General features: G+C 34.4%; 1 protein-coding gene across 23 annotated transcripts in view; it reads left to right on the top strand.

Moving 5' to 3' along the window:
* The window catches only part of LOC149774119 (E3 ubiquitin-protein ligase TRIM45-like), a 149,198-nt gene that overhangs the window by 25,148 nt on the left and 109,124 nt on the right, over positions 1 to 14,926 (top strand). For 10 of the 23 annotated variants that reach the window (XM_089945748.1, XM_089945754.1, XM_089945753.1 and 7 more), the window contains 2 exons: positions 2,471 to 2,494; positions 13,733 to 13,756. The exons of 8 other annotated variants lie outside the window; for them this stretch is intronic. In XM_089945748.1, coding sequence (XP_089801874.1) covers positions 2,471 to 2,494; positions 13,733 to 13,756 — 48 coding nt within the window. The remainder of the gene's footprint in view (positions 1 to 2,470; positions 2,495 to 13,732; positions 13,757 to 14,926) is intronic. 5 more of the 23 variants (XM_089945759.1, XM_089945752.1, XM_089945757.1 and 2 more) reach the window with 1 other exon arrangement.

Genomic DNA, 14,926 nt, shown 5'->3' with positions numbered 1-14,926 from the left:
TCGTTTATATCGTTTATATCAAACAATCACCGGGGGCCCCTAGTGGCCGAGTGGTCTAAAGCGCTCAGCGTTACGGATCACTGCTATCTCACGCCAGTAGCTTCTCGTGGGTCGGTGGTCCTTTTCGGGGTTTTCCGCGAGTTATTCCTGCACCATTTATACTGGCCGTCATGTATAAGTCTATCTTGTGCTGAAAAATGACGTTAACCCCTATAATAAAAACATAAAAATTTAACAGTCATTTCTCCATCTGCTATTTCATCCAAAACCATTTTGTTGTGTTTTTTACAAAGTGTTCCTTACAATACAAAATTCTAATTTGAATGATGCATGAAAACAACAAATACTATATGCAATATCCTCATGGCCTTTTTATTTGTACTTAATCATTTTATTTGTACTTAATCATTTTATTTGTATTTAATTATTTTATTTTTATTTAATGATTGATGTTTTCAAAGTGGAACTGTTTTCAATTTGTTTATCCCTTAATGCTTCTGTACCGAAAACGTTTACTTTAATTTTAATCGAAAGTCTGTCAAATGATAGGAATATATCTTAGCAGATATGTGGATTGTATTTGCATTAGTGCATTTGATTTTGATATTGTGCTTTTAGCTACAATTGGACTTGGTGTCCTAGGTTAATTGCATCAATATCATTATATTTGTACATCGATTTTTCTTCAATCTTTAAATGTAGTCGAATTAACTGTTGTCAGCTATCTTGAATTTACGGCTATTATAGATTTGATGTTTATTCATTATTTCGGTGGGGATAGTACAACGAATTCTGGTCAGAATCATGCCTTTTGAATGAGCTATATCAGCCGTTTATACGACAGATTATGCAATTATTACAGATATATTTCATCAATATATAATACATATTTTGGCATTAATAATTGTTCATTGGATTCAGCCAGGATATAGATAGTTAAATAAATAGATAGATAACGTGCCTATGTGCACGCGACTATGTTTGACATCTTGTTTTGTCATAAAATCATCACGTTTTATACTTATCCACTCCGATAATTATATCATGTAAGTCCATGCTCCAGATATAGGAACATGAATCAATCAGCTTTGACAAAAATGATGCAGTTGACGTTGCCTAACACTTCCAAAGAAGTGCATTCTGATTGGTCTGAAATACCCATAATGTAAGATTTTCTAATCAGATTCTCGTTATCGTTCGAGGATGTGCACACCAGCACAGACACAAAAAAGGCTTTTTATCATTATTTTGTATAAACAAATGAAACACACACTGCCCATTTAGACCAATCTAGTAAAATAGCATTTGCCGTCCTATGACCGTGCTTGATCCACGTTTTTCGCTTCTTTTTCAAATTACATCGATTGACGAAAATAATATTTTATGATCTAATGCAGAGAGGACGGTTCGTACAATCTCATAGTGTACGATGAACTGTTATGAAAAGTGCAAGTTTCTTATTTTCCTTTCTTCTAATATTCAAATATTAACAAAGGATTATCTGCTGGAAGACGTATCAAAGTGTTGAATGTGCATTTAATTAGGACAGTGTCGTCTTTGCGTAATGTACTACCTATTCATTTTCCTTTATGAAAATAGTGAGGAAACCTGATACGATTTTCTAATCATATTATCTTGGTCTTTCAAGAATGTCCACACCAGCACATACACAAAACACATTTGTATCGTTTGTGTGTAAGAAATAAACATACACTGCCAATTTATACCAATGTACTGAACTATCATTTTGGATATACTGTACCGTAGAAAGAGAGAAAGAAATGTTCTGCAGGCATTTGTGTAACAAAAAACTCTTTAATTATACAAATTAATCAAATACTGAAGAAAGAGCATGGATTTGGAAAACAGAATGACAGCTAATGTCTTCGAAAAAATAAGCAGATGAGCATTTTTGAAAACGCTATACTTTTCTGAAATTAAACAATATAGGTTTTGTTTGCCCACTTTCCTGATCACATATTACCGCATCCGCGGTACGTTTTACTTATACCAGTCCACACGACAATTTAGAGATGAGTGACTTCATAATTATACACACAGTTCGAGGCCAATGCAGTAAAACAATAATAAAGCACAAACTTCATAGAGGCAGTTTATATTTGATGATAGGCTGTCTGCAGTTTAATTTGTTGTTGTAATTAGCAGCGCACTTTACTTTTGTCTCCATTTATATAGTACCACATTGATGAAACATTACAGGATAAAGAAAGGAAAGAAAAGTGCCAGTTTAAAGATTTACATACGAGGCAAAGCGTACAATATATTATTTAAAACGACATCTATTTGGGATTACTTTGTTTCATGTAATGACTTACACTGTGTATTGTGCCCTGTATTTCCATTTACGAGTATGACGAATTTGTGTATGAGTGTCCTCTCCCTTTCTGGAGAGCACATAAAAGGGATGTATATCATCTTTTCTAATATCAGACTTATTCTTTTCTTTCAGGACGAAAGAGCGAAAAAAGAAAGAGTAAGTCAAAATATAGATACTCTGCGTAAATAATCACAAATCATGTATTACTTTCACTTAATATGTGATTTCTAAGACGGATATAGTTATGAAAAGTAATTATTCACCAAAGTTTCCTCACTTTTACCACTTACCAAGGAAGGGTTTTATTCTAATCCATGTCATATTGGTTCTATATCGCGCATTTATTGATATTGTGGGAAAAAGAAGTAACGTCCTTCTTTCAGTAAATACGTACAACCGGACACTTTTATGGGCTAATTAATTATACGTTTTGTTTCCTGATGTGACTATTATAATTCTACATTGACCGACCAGATGTCCATCCTGTTAAATTATTGACTGCCCGACCTTGAACTTTACAAGCCTTGACATGATAATCAGTTGCTTTTTTCTAAATATATAATATGGCTAACATTATTTTGTTAGTCCTCACATTTAAGGTCATATTTATACTATATTTAACATTGTTTTGTTATATCTCACATTTCAAGGTCACAAGCAGGGAAAGGTAACCATGAAACTTGATTTTAGAAATACGGATAACATTTTGTTATTCTATTCAACAAACTATACGGGATGCGTAACTTGAGTATAATATAGTCATGTGGTTGTTAAAATGACAATGTCACAAAAATACCGATTTACTTGTATGACCTTCGGTTTTGTTTAGGCTATAATTGATTATTGAGCGCCAAACATTAGATTAATATTAACTGAACGTTTAGTTTGTATGTGCATATGACCTAACCATCCTTGCACAACTATGTTTTAAAACACAGCAGGCACAAATCTAATTAATGACCACAATTACTCTGTAAATGGTATATTGTCTAATATGTACTTCATTAAACAGATAGTAAATGGTGTCTAAAACTCTGTACATAACATTATCGATTATACACATTCTACACCCCCCCCCCCACCTTCATAGCAGCATGTGTTATATTTAAATGTCCGCTTGTTTTTCCATTGAAAATATGACGGAGGTAGTGAAAATGGCTTAACTATGTTTCAAAACACAGCCGCCAAAGCTTAAATTCGTGACCATAATTAATCGGTATTGGTAAATTTTCTAATTGTATTTGGTTTCATAGGTATTAAATAGTATCTAAAACATTCTACAGAACATTGTCAAATATATACATTCTAACACTTATATTTGATGGCAACGTGTCTTATATCTAACTGTGTGTTTAATTTCTCGCTGAAAATATATCGGTTGCAGTCCAGGTATGTGCGTTAGCTCTGCTGTTTCTCAGTCAGCAAAAGGAGATTGTTGCAGCTACTCCTTCTAAAATATTAAATAACGGATATCATTAAAATTCTTGTGAAATCCGCTCCTCCATTATGGATGGTCGTGTGAAATTAAGTTGGCCCAAGCAATACTATTCAGGTTTCGAATATTCCTGTCACAGTGATGATCTTGAAAACCTTGTTATCAATTTTTTTTCCTCGAATCAGTCATTATATCAGCATAGAGATTTCGTCGAAATACCGATGTTCATGTTTATTTGGTTTTAAATTTAAGAAATGCTCACGCTGCTGGTACTATGTTTGCAAATTGGCATCTTGACAAGCTTGGAATAACTACGTATTCCTCATGACTGTTCAAGTCTACATTGTGCTTTCCTTCAAATTCTTTTTTATGATTTATAGTATATACGTACTAACTAGAAATGTTGTTAATCTTGTATGAAGTATGGCACAATGGCATCCATCTTGAACATATTGTCATCGCTGTTGTTACGACTCTAGATCTTTAACTAAATACAGTAAACAAGTTAAACAAAGAAATTACAAAAGACATTTCATCTCTCTTGATTACAAATGTGAAAATCCCAAACAGACATTATTGTGATTTATATTCCAAATAATCTCAAATGTCCTATCATAATTCCAAAAGTAAATAATGGTTCGGAATGAATTTCAAAAGTCTTGAATGTGTTCATGTACCAAATGTCCGCAAAGTGATGACGTACAATGCATTACCTGTGCTGAAGTTACAATAGTTTGAATGTGCTTTTGTACCACAATGACACAATCAAGTATAACTTTGAATAAGCCGCTTACAATTGCCTATTGTATAAATGGGTGGATGTTGATGAAGGCATTACCGTCACTCTCGCGAACATATGGTTGACATCCATTGGATGCGGGCCGACGTCTGTTCGGACTAACGTCCATCTCAAGTTTGAGTAGATTATATTTGCCCTTCCGGTGATAACATCCTTCATACAATGTCGTTAGGTTGGTGCGCTATCTTCAACCAACCACGACTACAGTTATCACGAGATTAGTAAGACGATCTTAAATAACAAGACTACTTGACATATATTTCAACGTGGATCATATTACTTAAATGTTTGTCAGATCCACGGACAGGTTTTCTGTATTGTCTGTGTTTATTACGCAACGAATCAATGTCGAATAACATTCCATCAGGGTTTACCCCAGTGATATTATCATAGCGGCGCATATTACGGTGTTGAAACGAGATCATTACAAGATCAGTTCGGTTTCAGATAATTTACATACATCCGCCGCTCTCACAGTGTTACAAATATATTCCCGATATCTTCCTTGGACGATAGCATTGTGGATAGTATTACGTGGCAGTAATATGATACACTTGTCATCCACGGTCTTCTTGTTGCCACTCAACAGTTAGCGACGAAATCAGTCATTGTGATTAACATCTTTAATAGTTTATGACACTGTAACACTATCGTTAACGCCACCTTGATATTTATTAACGCGATTAACCACACACATATTCAGACATATCCAACTCGGTTATCAGTTCTAATTATAATTTTCCGCGAAATTATTTTGTTCCAAATATTATCCAGTCTCCTATTGTGAGTCATGAAAAAAAAAAAATAAAGCAAAGAAACAAAACAACAACAAGCTAAATTATTTTCACGTATTGCATTATCGAACGAATTTAATCTTTACAGTTAAATATAACCGCAAATGATATTTACTCTCGAACAAATCGGGAAACCTCGTTTTCTTTTGTTTAATTATCCGCACACTGATGTTCCGAGTCTTCACATAAAGAAAGATTATGAGTACATGTATTTATGTGGGATCGTCAATAGCCGACTTTACACTTTGTTCTAACTGTCGCAAAATGTAATTGATTGGTACATATGTCTCCAGCATGTCTTTAGAAACGTATACTTCCAGTCATGCAAATGATATTTATATAATCGTCCTTGAAAATATTACACGCAAATTCACTTTCACCAGAATGTCGCGAATCAATCTCCTTGGTGCAAGTTGCTATAACGTTTGAACTATGCAACTTTGTATTCGTTTGTTGTATTAATTAATCAGGCGATTAATCGATTCAATCACCCTTGAAAATATTTTTAGTGCGTTTCAGGCAAATTCACTTTCACCGGAACTACGCAGACCAATCACTGTGGTTCAAGTTGCTATAATGATTGAAATATGTACTTTAGTCTTGTTTTTATCATGTATTAATATGGCGATTGATCAGTCCAGTGGTGAACCTGTATGTACAACGGAGACTAATGCGATGCAGATATTCTCGGGATTTCATCTCGCTGGTGCCTCATACGGCAAAATCCTAGGGTAACAGTTTAAAATTTCACAAAGTTCAGATCGGAAACATGGCAGATTTTATCCGCGGCATTAATACACAATGCATTATTTCCGATTCAACTCACGACATAATTGAGTTATGGCGTAACGCATCAATCATTTATGTATGTGTATTGACCTAGAGCCAAACATGGTATTATGGTCCCGTTTGATACAGAAGAGATACGAAGGGGTGACGATATAGATGGTTCTACTTGTGGTATGGGCTAATTCGACATCGTATAGTGAATTTGTTTTATCGGTGTCATATCGCATCATTATTCCCGACAGAAAAACTGCGAAATATGTATAATTCTGTATGTGTGTATGTGCATATGTGTTTATCTGTTTGAATAAATAGAGATAAATACTGTATTAATATTTATATTATGAATAATGCACATTTAAAACAATGTATTATACCTTGATTTATTATTGAAAAATGTTCAATAATTAATCAGAACTCGTTTTATTCATATATATGTATAAAAAGTATTTATTAATATACTGAACATTTATTTTATTATGCCACTTCATGCTTTTAAAAAATTTAAAAAAATGTATGTTATTAGTTTATACTTTTTCTATTCAAGTTAATCTGTAAATTATAATAACATAAAAATATTCTGAACTAATTGTAAATAGGGGGCAGAATTCAAATATATGTCTTACCATATTTGTTTTAAAAACACATTATATTTAAAAATGATTAACGGATGTTGTATTGGAATGCATGCCTTTTTTATTTACCGTAATAAGACGCTGAAGCCAATATGTTTCCTTTAGCAGACGTTCCATCTTAGAATCAGCTTTAGCAATAGTTTGAAAGGAGAAATCTTGCAAAGTATGGGAACTGTTTTTAAAATATGCTGCAACATGAGGTGAAAAGTGATCGATCTATATACTTGATATGTCTAGTCTATGTCGGTTCATACTTTTAGATATTGGTTGAATGGTTTGTCCAATATATTTGATGCCACATTGGAAACCTCTCTGCCACCCGAAGACGCCTTTTATTCCAGCTTAAAAACGAATATCCGCTAACACTCGCGCTATAGCATAAATGTGGGTGTCAAACAGTCAGAGATTATCACGATATCTATCTTAAAACGGATGTACATTTTTCCGCAGATGTCATAGACTATTTCAGAAAACGTGCATGGCCCATTACCATCTTTACCAACTGTGCTACTTATCAGCGCCAGGTCTCTCATGGGATGCGCTTCTCGAAACGAATCAAGTCGTCGAAGTCGAACTCTTCACCGATCCAAACATGTTTTTATTCACTGAAAACATAGTTCTAGGCGAAATCTACGTCGTCAGCAAAACACACGCAGTCGTCAACAACAAATATATGATTAACTACGATCCCACGAAGCCGTCCACTTACATCATTTATCTGGATATGAAAAATCTATATAAATGGGTCATGTCACAATCCCATTCCACAGGCGGATTTCACTTGACCAACGGAGAACAGTTTCTTCAAGAAAAACGAGCATTAGTCGCGGACGATGTAGGCTATTTCGTCGAGGTCGATCTCGTTTATATGGAACATCTCCACGATGCTCACATATATTATTCATCCTGCGCTGAAAGATTTCTTGTCACTAAGAAAATGATATCTCGGGAACTGCGTGAGGAAAACATAAGTTCCTTGTAGAAGAATCCAAAGTGAAAAAACCTGTGCCCAATCTCATGGATAATGACAGGTATATTTTGCATCATCGTCTATTTTTACAAGTTATCCAACACGGACTCGTGCTCGATAACATTCATCGCACTCTCAAGTTTCAACAATCCCATTGGATGAAACCTACATCGACTTTAATACGAAACAATGGGCAAACATCACCACAGACTTCGGCTAAAATTCTCCAAACTTACGAACAAAAGCATCATCGTAAAAACCACGGAAAACATTCGACGTCGGAAAAAATGAAATGGTTAACAGTGTCAAACGTCGAGATAAACTGGTCGCCAATGACGCCTTTCTCCACATGAAAATCTTCAACGAAGATCGAATACAGACAAAAAACCAATCTCAGACTTGATGAACCCATGATACATGGGGAACGGCCATTCTCGATTTTTTGTAAATGGTAATTTGCGAGTTTCATTAAGATTGTATTTAAAACAATACGGAGGTAAGGCTATGCTGCTAATGAACGATACAGTCTTACTTATTTAGAAAATTCAGACCTAAGATTTTTAGCAACATACGTTCGACCTCAAAGAACTCTTCGATCTCAGTGACTATCCCCAACATAGACCTATCCACTGCGACGACAACAACAAAGTCCAAAAAAGTTCGAAACGAAATCTACCATCGATCACTACAGACAAGTACACTACAAGGAAATATGCACTATTACACCATATAAACATTTTAATCCCATCGACATCACATCGAAACGCTTCTCATTAACAGAACATGATGTTTGATGGTAAACGATACCCCACCTATGGCATTCATAGATTTGCCATTGGATACACACATGCATCCGAAAACGATAATATATATTAATTAGACACTGACACAGAAAACACATACTCACGCACAAAACAAAACAAACAATTGAGCCAGAAAAACCTACACTCTAGTTGTATATATAAATGGGGCATCGCTCACTTCTTCACGCAGAAAATACGTGAGCCAGTACTCACATTGCAAACTAATGCAGGTTTTTTACGTCTGCTAGTGGGAAACCGTTCTCAGTCAGTAATTATACATAGAGAGAGTTACCGACTACCGAATTATCGTACTGGTTTCAAAAGGGGCATGCTATGCTATGTTACTTGTTGATTATTCGGTCCTTACCGTTACAAACTTTATAGAGATGTTGACAGAAAACTCTACACTGATACATAATGTGACCCAGCCTGCATGATATTGTTCATTATTACAAGACGGGAATGTAATTAAGTAAGTTGTTTCGGTGTCTGGACTTTAAGTGTTCATATGTGCACACAATTTGGATGTTTGATTAACATTAATGTTCCACAGGGAAATTTTGTTTTGTACCGGACACGTCATTGCCTCAACAGAAAAAATATATATTTGTAGCTAATGTACATTACTAGATTGTATTGTTTGCATACATCTTAGCAATATGACTGAACAACTGTTAAAAGCTAAGTTAACAACTTTGTCGATGGGTTTTTTTATTGCCACTATCCTACGTTCGTATTGATAGTTTTAGGATTTTATAGCGAATTGTCAACTATGCATCATCATGTATATACTTTTGTTGTGTCTTACATTGGATTTTCATTTTTATGAATATGTGCATCTGTATTTACTTCCCATTTTGAGAGTAAATATGTTGCATATTTCATCTTGACTTCTTTTCTAAATGTATAATGTGGCTAACATTGTCTCTTTGATCCCAAAGTTCAAGGTCACAAGAGGCACAATGTAATAATAAATAGTTAAGCAGACCTGGTTTCAGATTATTTTGTCTTTTACTGACTTGTTTCAAGCCATTTGATTTGATACTCCCTCATAGTGTTTAGAGAAGTAGGGTATCGAATAAAGTTTTTTCGTTGTATATAATCAATGTATATTAATAGTTTTGTGTACGTGTCTACGTTGATCGGCATTATACACAATTTATCCTTCTCACATAGGAAACAGAAACAATTGCTTTATAAGTCATTTAAAGTTGAATCTGTCAATTATTCGATTACTATATATATAGCTATGTGTGTGTGTGTGTGTGTGTGTGTGTGTGTGTGTGTGTAATCGTTTCCATACTTGACAATGTACTATACTGACTGGGGTGATATTGCTAATTGTCAGATACTATCAAAACTCTAGAAATTCAAGTTGAGGAGAAACAGGTTTCCAAATTTTTATTGACTAAACACAAAGTACTGTTCGTATAAATGAAGGTATTTTGAAAAATCGTTTATCCTATTTATGCCACAGAACACAGTTTGTGTGGCTACCAATATTACACCAACTTCATATGCAATCTAATCATTATGTCCAAAATGTTGTTAACCTCAAGTATAATTATCAGCGGTAGGTACTGTAATTTTCCTAGACAATCTTAGTCGTTACCTGCGGTATCCCTCATAAGGCCGTAGGTAAATAAATCAGCGATTTTCATCAGATACTGTATGCACCACAATTGCACCCTCCGACCCGCCATTGATCTAAAAGAAAATGAAATTGCACACCTGTTTTAAAATTTATTGCAATAACTGATTCCTGATATTTAAAAAACTGATTGTTTAATGAATAATTTAATTCTCAAAAGTAATTCCAGAATTTATGTACGAAAACATCATTATAGGTGTGCGATGGGACAGATGTATCGAACAACATATTACCCACTAAAAATCAAATGTGGATGGAATATAGAAGAATATTAGAGGAAACCTCGACATTATGATATAAGTTCTAAAACAAATGAAAACGGGTCGGGTTGTGCCTGCCTATTAATCGATGTTAAATTATTCAAGGAAACATGTATTATACAAACAAATGAGAAATTTAATTATTATCTTAACTGCATACTAGACGTGAAAATCGGCAATATAATATATCATTGACATTCTGGCAATTGTAGCCATCTTGCAAATCTCGTCATAGCCGCTCCTGCTGAATGGGCGGTCATGTCAACGTGAGATTGTTACTAAGAGACTTATTATGGTGAAAATGGGACCGACCTGAGATCAAATATATGCACCAATATGGCCATCCTGAAAATCTTTGATATTGCTACTTCTGAATGAAATGTAATATTGAGATAGGGTTTCCACTTGGATGCTTCTTAAGAGGGGCCTAGTGTTCGAAAGCGCTCACCTTTACCGATCACGGCTATCTCACCTCTGTCCACGTGGGTTCGAGTCTCTGACTCGGCCAATGTGGTATGTGAGAAAGCTTGCTAGTGGAATTTCTTGGGCCGGTGGTTCTTAAAGGATTTTTTCCGTAGTTCTTCCTGCACCAGTTGTACTTGCCGCCATGTATAGCCTATATTTCCCTGAGGAATGGCGTTAACCCAGAGCAAGAACAACAACATCAAAAGAAAAGCACCATTTTTATAAGTGTTTCTTATGATTCGGCGGGGTTCGAACCCGCGACCTCCCGAATCCGAGGCGGACGCTCTAACTACTAAGCAACCGGACCCATCGTCAATATTGTTAAATCGTTTATATCGTTTATATCAAACAATCACCGGGGGCCCCTAGTGGCCGAGTGGTCTAAAGCGCTCAGCGTTACGGATCACTGCTATCTCACGCCAGTAGCTTCTCGTGGGTCGGTGGTCCTTTTCGGGGTTTTCCGCGAGTTATTCCTGCACCATTTATACTGGCCGTCATGTATAAGTCTATCTTGTGCTGAAAAATGACGTTAACCCCTATAATAAAAACATAAAAATTAAACAGTCATTTTTCCATCTGCTATTTCATCCAAAACCATTTTGTTGTGTTTTTTACAAAGTGTTCCTTACAATACAAAATTCTAATTTGAATGATGCATGAAAACAACAAATACTATATGCAATATCCTCATGGCCTTTTTATTTGTACTTAATCATTTTATTTGTACTTAATCATTTTATTTGTATTTAATTATTTTATTTTTATTTAATGATTGATGTTTTCAAAGTGGAACTGTTTTCAATTTGTTTATCCCTTAATGCTTCTGTACCGAAAACGTTTACTTTAATTTTAATCGAAAGTCTGTCAAATGATAGGAATATATCTTAGCAGATATGTGGATTGTATTTGCATTAGTGCATTTGATTTTGATATTGTGCTTTTAGCTACAATTGGACTTGGTGTCCTAGGTTAATTGCATCAATATCATTATATTTGTACATCGATTTTTCTTCAATCTTTAAATGTAGTCGAATTAACTGCTGTCAGCTATCTTGAATTTACGGCTATTATAGATTTGATGTTTATTCATTATTTCGGTGGGGATAGTACAACGAATTCTGGTCAGAATCATGCCTTTTGAATGAGCTATATCAGCCGTTTATTCGACAGATTATGCAATTATTACAGATATATTTCATCAATATATAATACATATTTTGGCATTAATAATTGTTCATTGGATTCAGCCAGGATATAGATAGTTAAATAAATAGATAGATAACGTGCCTATGTGCACGCGACTATGTTTGACATCTTGTTTTGTCATAAAATCATCACGTTTTATACTTATCCACTCCGATAATTATATCATGTAAGTCCATGCTCCAGATATAGGAACATGAATCAATCAGCTTTGACAAAAATGATGCAGTTGACGTTGCCTAACACTTCCAAAGAAGTGCATTCTGATTGGTCTGAAATACCCATAGTGTAAGATTTTCTAATCAGATTCTCGTTATCGTTCGAGGATGTGCACACCAGCACAGACACAAAAAAGGCTTTTTATCATTATTTTGTATAAACAAATGAAACACACACTGCCCATTTAGACCAATCTAGTAAAATAGCATTTGCCGTCCTATGACCGTGCTTGATCCACGTTTTTCGCTTCTTTTTCAAATTACATCGATTGACGAAAATAATATTTTATGATCTAATGCAGAGAGGACGGTTCGTACAATCTCATAGTGTACGATGAACTGTTATGAAAAGTGCAAGTTTCTTATTTTCCTTTCTTCTAATATTCAAATATTAACAAAGGATTATCTGCTGGAAGACGTATCAAAGTGTTGAATGTGCATTTAATTAGGACAGTGTCGTCTTTGCGTAATGTACTACCTATTCATTTTCCTTTATGAAAATAGTGAGGAAACCTGATACGATTTTCTAATCATATTATCTTGGTCTTTCAAGAATGTCCACACCAGCACATACACAAAACACATTTGTATCGTTTGTGTGTAAGAAATAAACATACACTGCCAATTTATACCAATGTACTGAACTATCATTTTGGATATACTGTACCGTAGAAAGAGAGAAAGAAATGTTCTGCAGGCATTTGTGTAACAAAAAACTCTTTAATTATACAAATTAATCAAATACTGAAGAAAGAGCATGGATTTGGAAAACAGAATGACAGCTAATGTCTTCGAAAAAATAAGCAGATGAGCATTTTTGAAAACGCTATACTTTTCTGAAATTAAACAATATAGGTTTTGTTTGCCCACTTTCCTGATCACATATTACCGCATCCGCGGTACGTTTTACTTATACCAGTCCACACGACAATTTAGAGATGAGTGACTTCATAATTATACACACAGTTCGAGGCCAATGCAGTAAAACAATAATAAAGCACAAACTTCATAGAGGCAGTTTATATTTGATGATAGGCTGTCTGCAGTTTAATTTGTTGTTGTAATTAGCAGCGCACTTTACTTTTGTCTCCATTTATATAGTACCACATTGATGAAACATTACAGGATAAAGAAAGGAAAGAAAAGTGCCAGTTTAAAGATTTACATACGAGGCAAAGCGTACAATATATTATTTAAAACGACATCTATTTGGGATTACTTTGTTTCATGTAATGACTTACACTGTGTATTGTGCCCTGTATTTCCATTTACGAGTATGACGAATTTGTGTATGAGTGTCCTCTCCCTTTCTGGAGAGCACATAAAAGGGATGTATATCATCTTTTCTAATATCAGACTTATTCTTTTCTTTCAGGACGAAAGAGCGAAAAAAGAAAGAGTAAGTCAAAATATAGATACTCTGCGTAAATAATCACAAATCATGTATTACTTTCACTTAATATGTGATTTCTAAGACGGATATAGTTATGAAAAGTAATTATTCACCAAAGTTTCCTCACTTTTACCACTTACCAAGGAAGGGTTTTATTCTAATCCATGTCATATTGGTTCTATATCGCGCATTTATTGATATTGTGGGAAAAAGAAGTAACGTCCTTCTTTCAGTAAATACGTACAACCGGACACTTTTATGGGCTAATTAATTATACGTTTTGTTTCCTGATGTGACTATTATAATTCTACATTGACCGACCAGATGTCCATCCTGTTAAATTATTGACTGCCCGACCTTGAACTTTACAAGCCTTGACATGATAATCAGTTGCTTTTTTCTAAAGATATAATATGGCTAACATTATTTTGTTAGTCCTCACATTTAAGGTCATATTTATACTATATTTAACATTGTTTTGTTATATCTCACATTTCAAGGTCACAAGCAGGGAAAGGTAACCATGAAACTTGATTTTAGAAATACGGATAACATTTTGTTATTCTATTCAACAAACTATACGGGATGCGTAACTTGAGTATAATATAGTCATGTGGTTGTTAAAATGACAATGTCACAAAAATACCGATTTACTTGTATGACCTTCGGTTTTGTTTAGGCTATAATTGATTATTGAGCGCCAAACATTAGATTAATATTAACTGAACGTTTAGTTTGTATGTGCATATGACCTAACCATCCTTGCACAACTATGTTTTAAAACACAGCAGGCACAAATCTAATTAATGACCACAATTACTCTGTAAATGGTATATTGTCTAATATGTACTTCATTAAACAGATAGTAAATGGTGTCTAAAACTCTGTACATAACATTATCGATTATACACATTCTACACCCCCCCCCACCTTCATAGCAGCATGTGTTATATTTAAATGTCCGCTTGTTTTTCCATTGAAAATATGACGGAGGTAGTGAAAATGGCTTAACTATGTTTCAAAACACAGCCGCCAAAGCTTAAATTCGTGACCATAATTAATCGGTATTGGTAAATTTTCTAATTGTATTTGGTTTCATAGGTATTAAATAGTATCTAAAACATTCTACAGAACATTGTCAAATATATACATTCTAACACTTATATTTGATGGCAA

Source organism: Sinohyriopsis cumingii, unplaced genomic scaffold (assembly GCF_028554795.1).
Source record: "Sinohyriopsis cumingii isolate HCF-2022 unplaced genomic scaffold, ASM2855479v2 utg000426l, whole genome shotgun sequence".
NCBI lineage: Eukaryota > Metazoa > Mollusca > Bivalvia > Unionida > Unionidae > Sinohyriopsis > Sinohyriopsis cumingii.
This window is presented reverse-complemented; position numbering and strand designations above follow the sequence as displayed.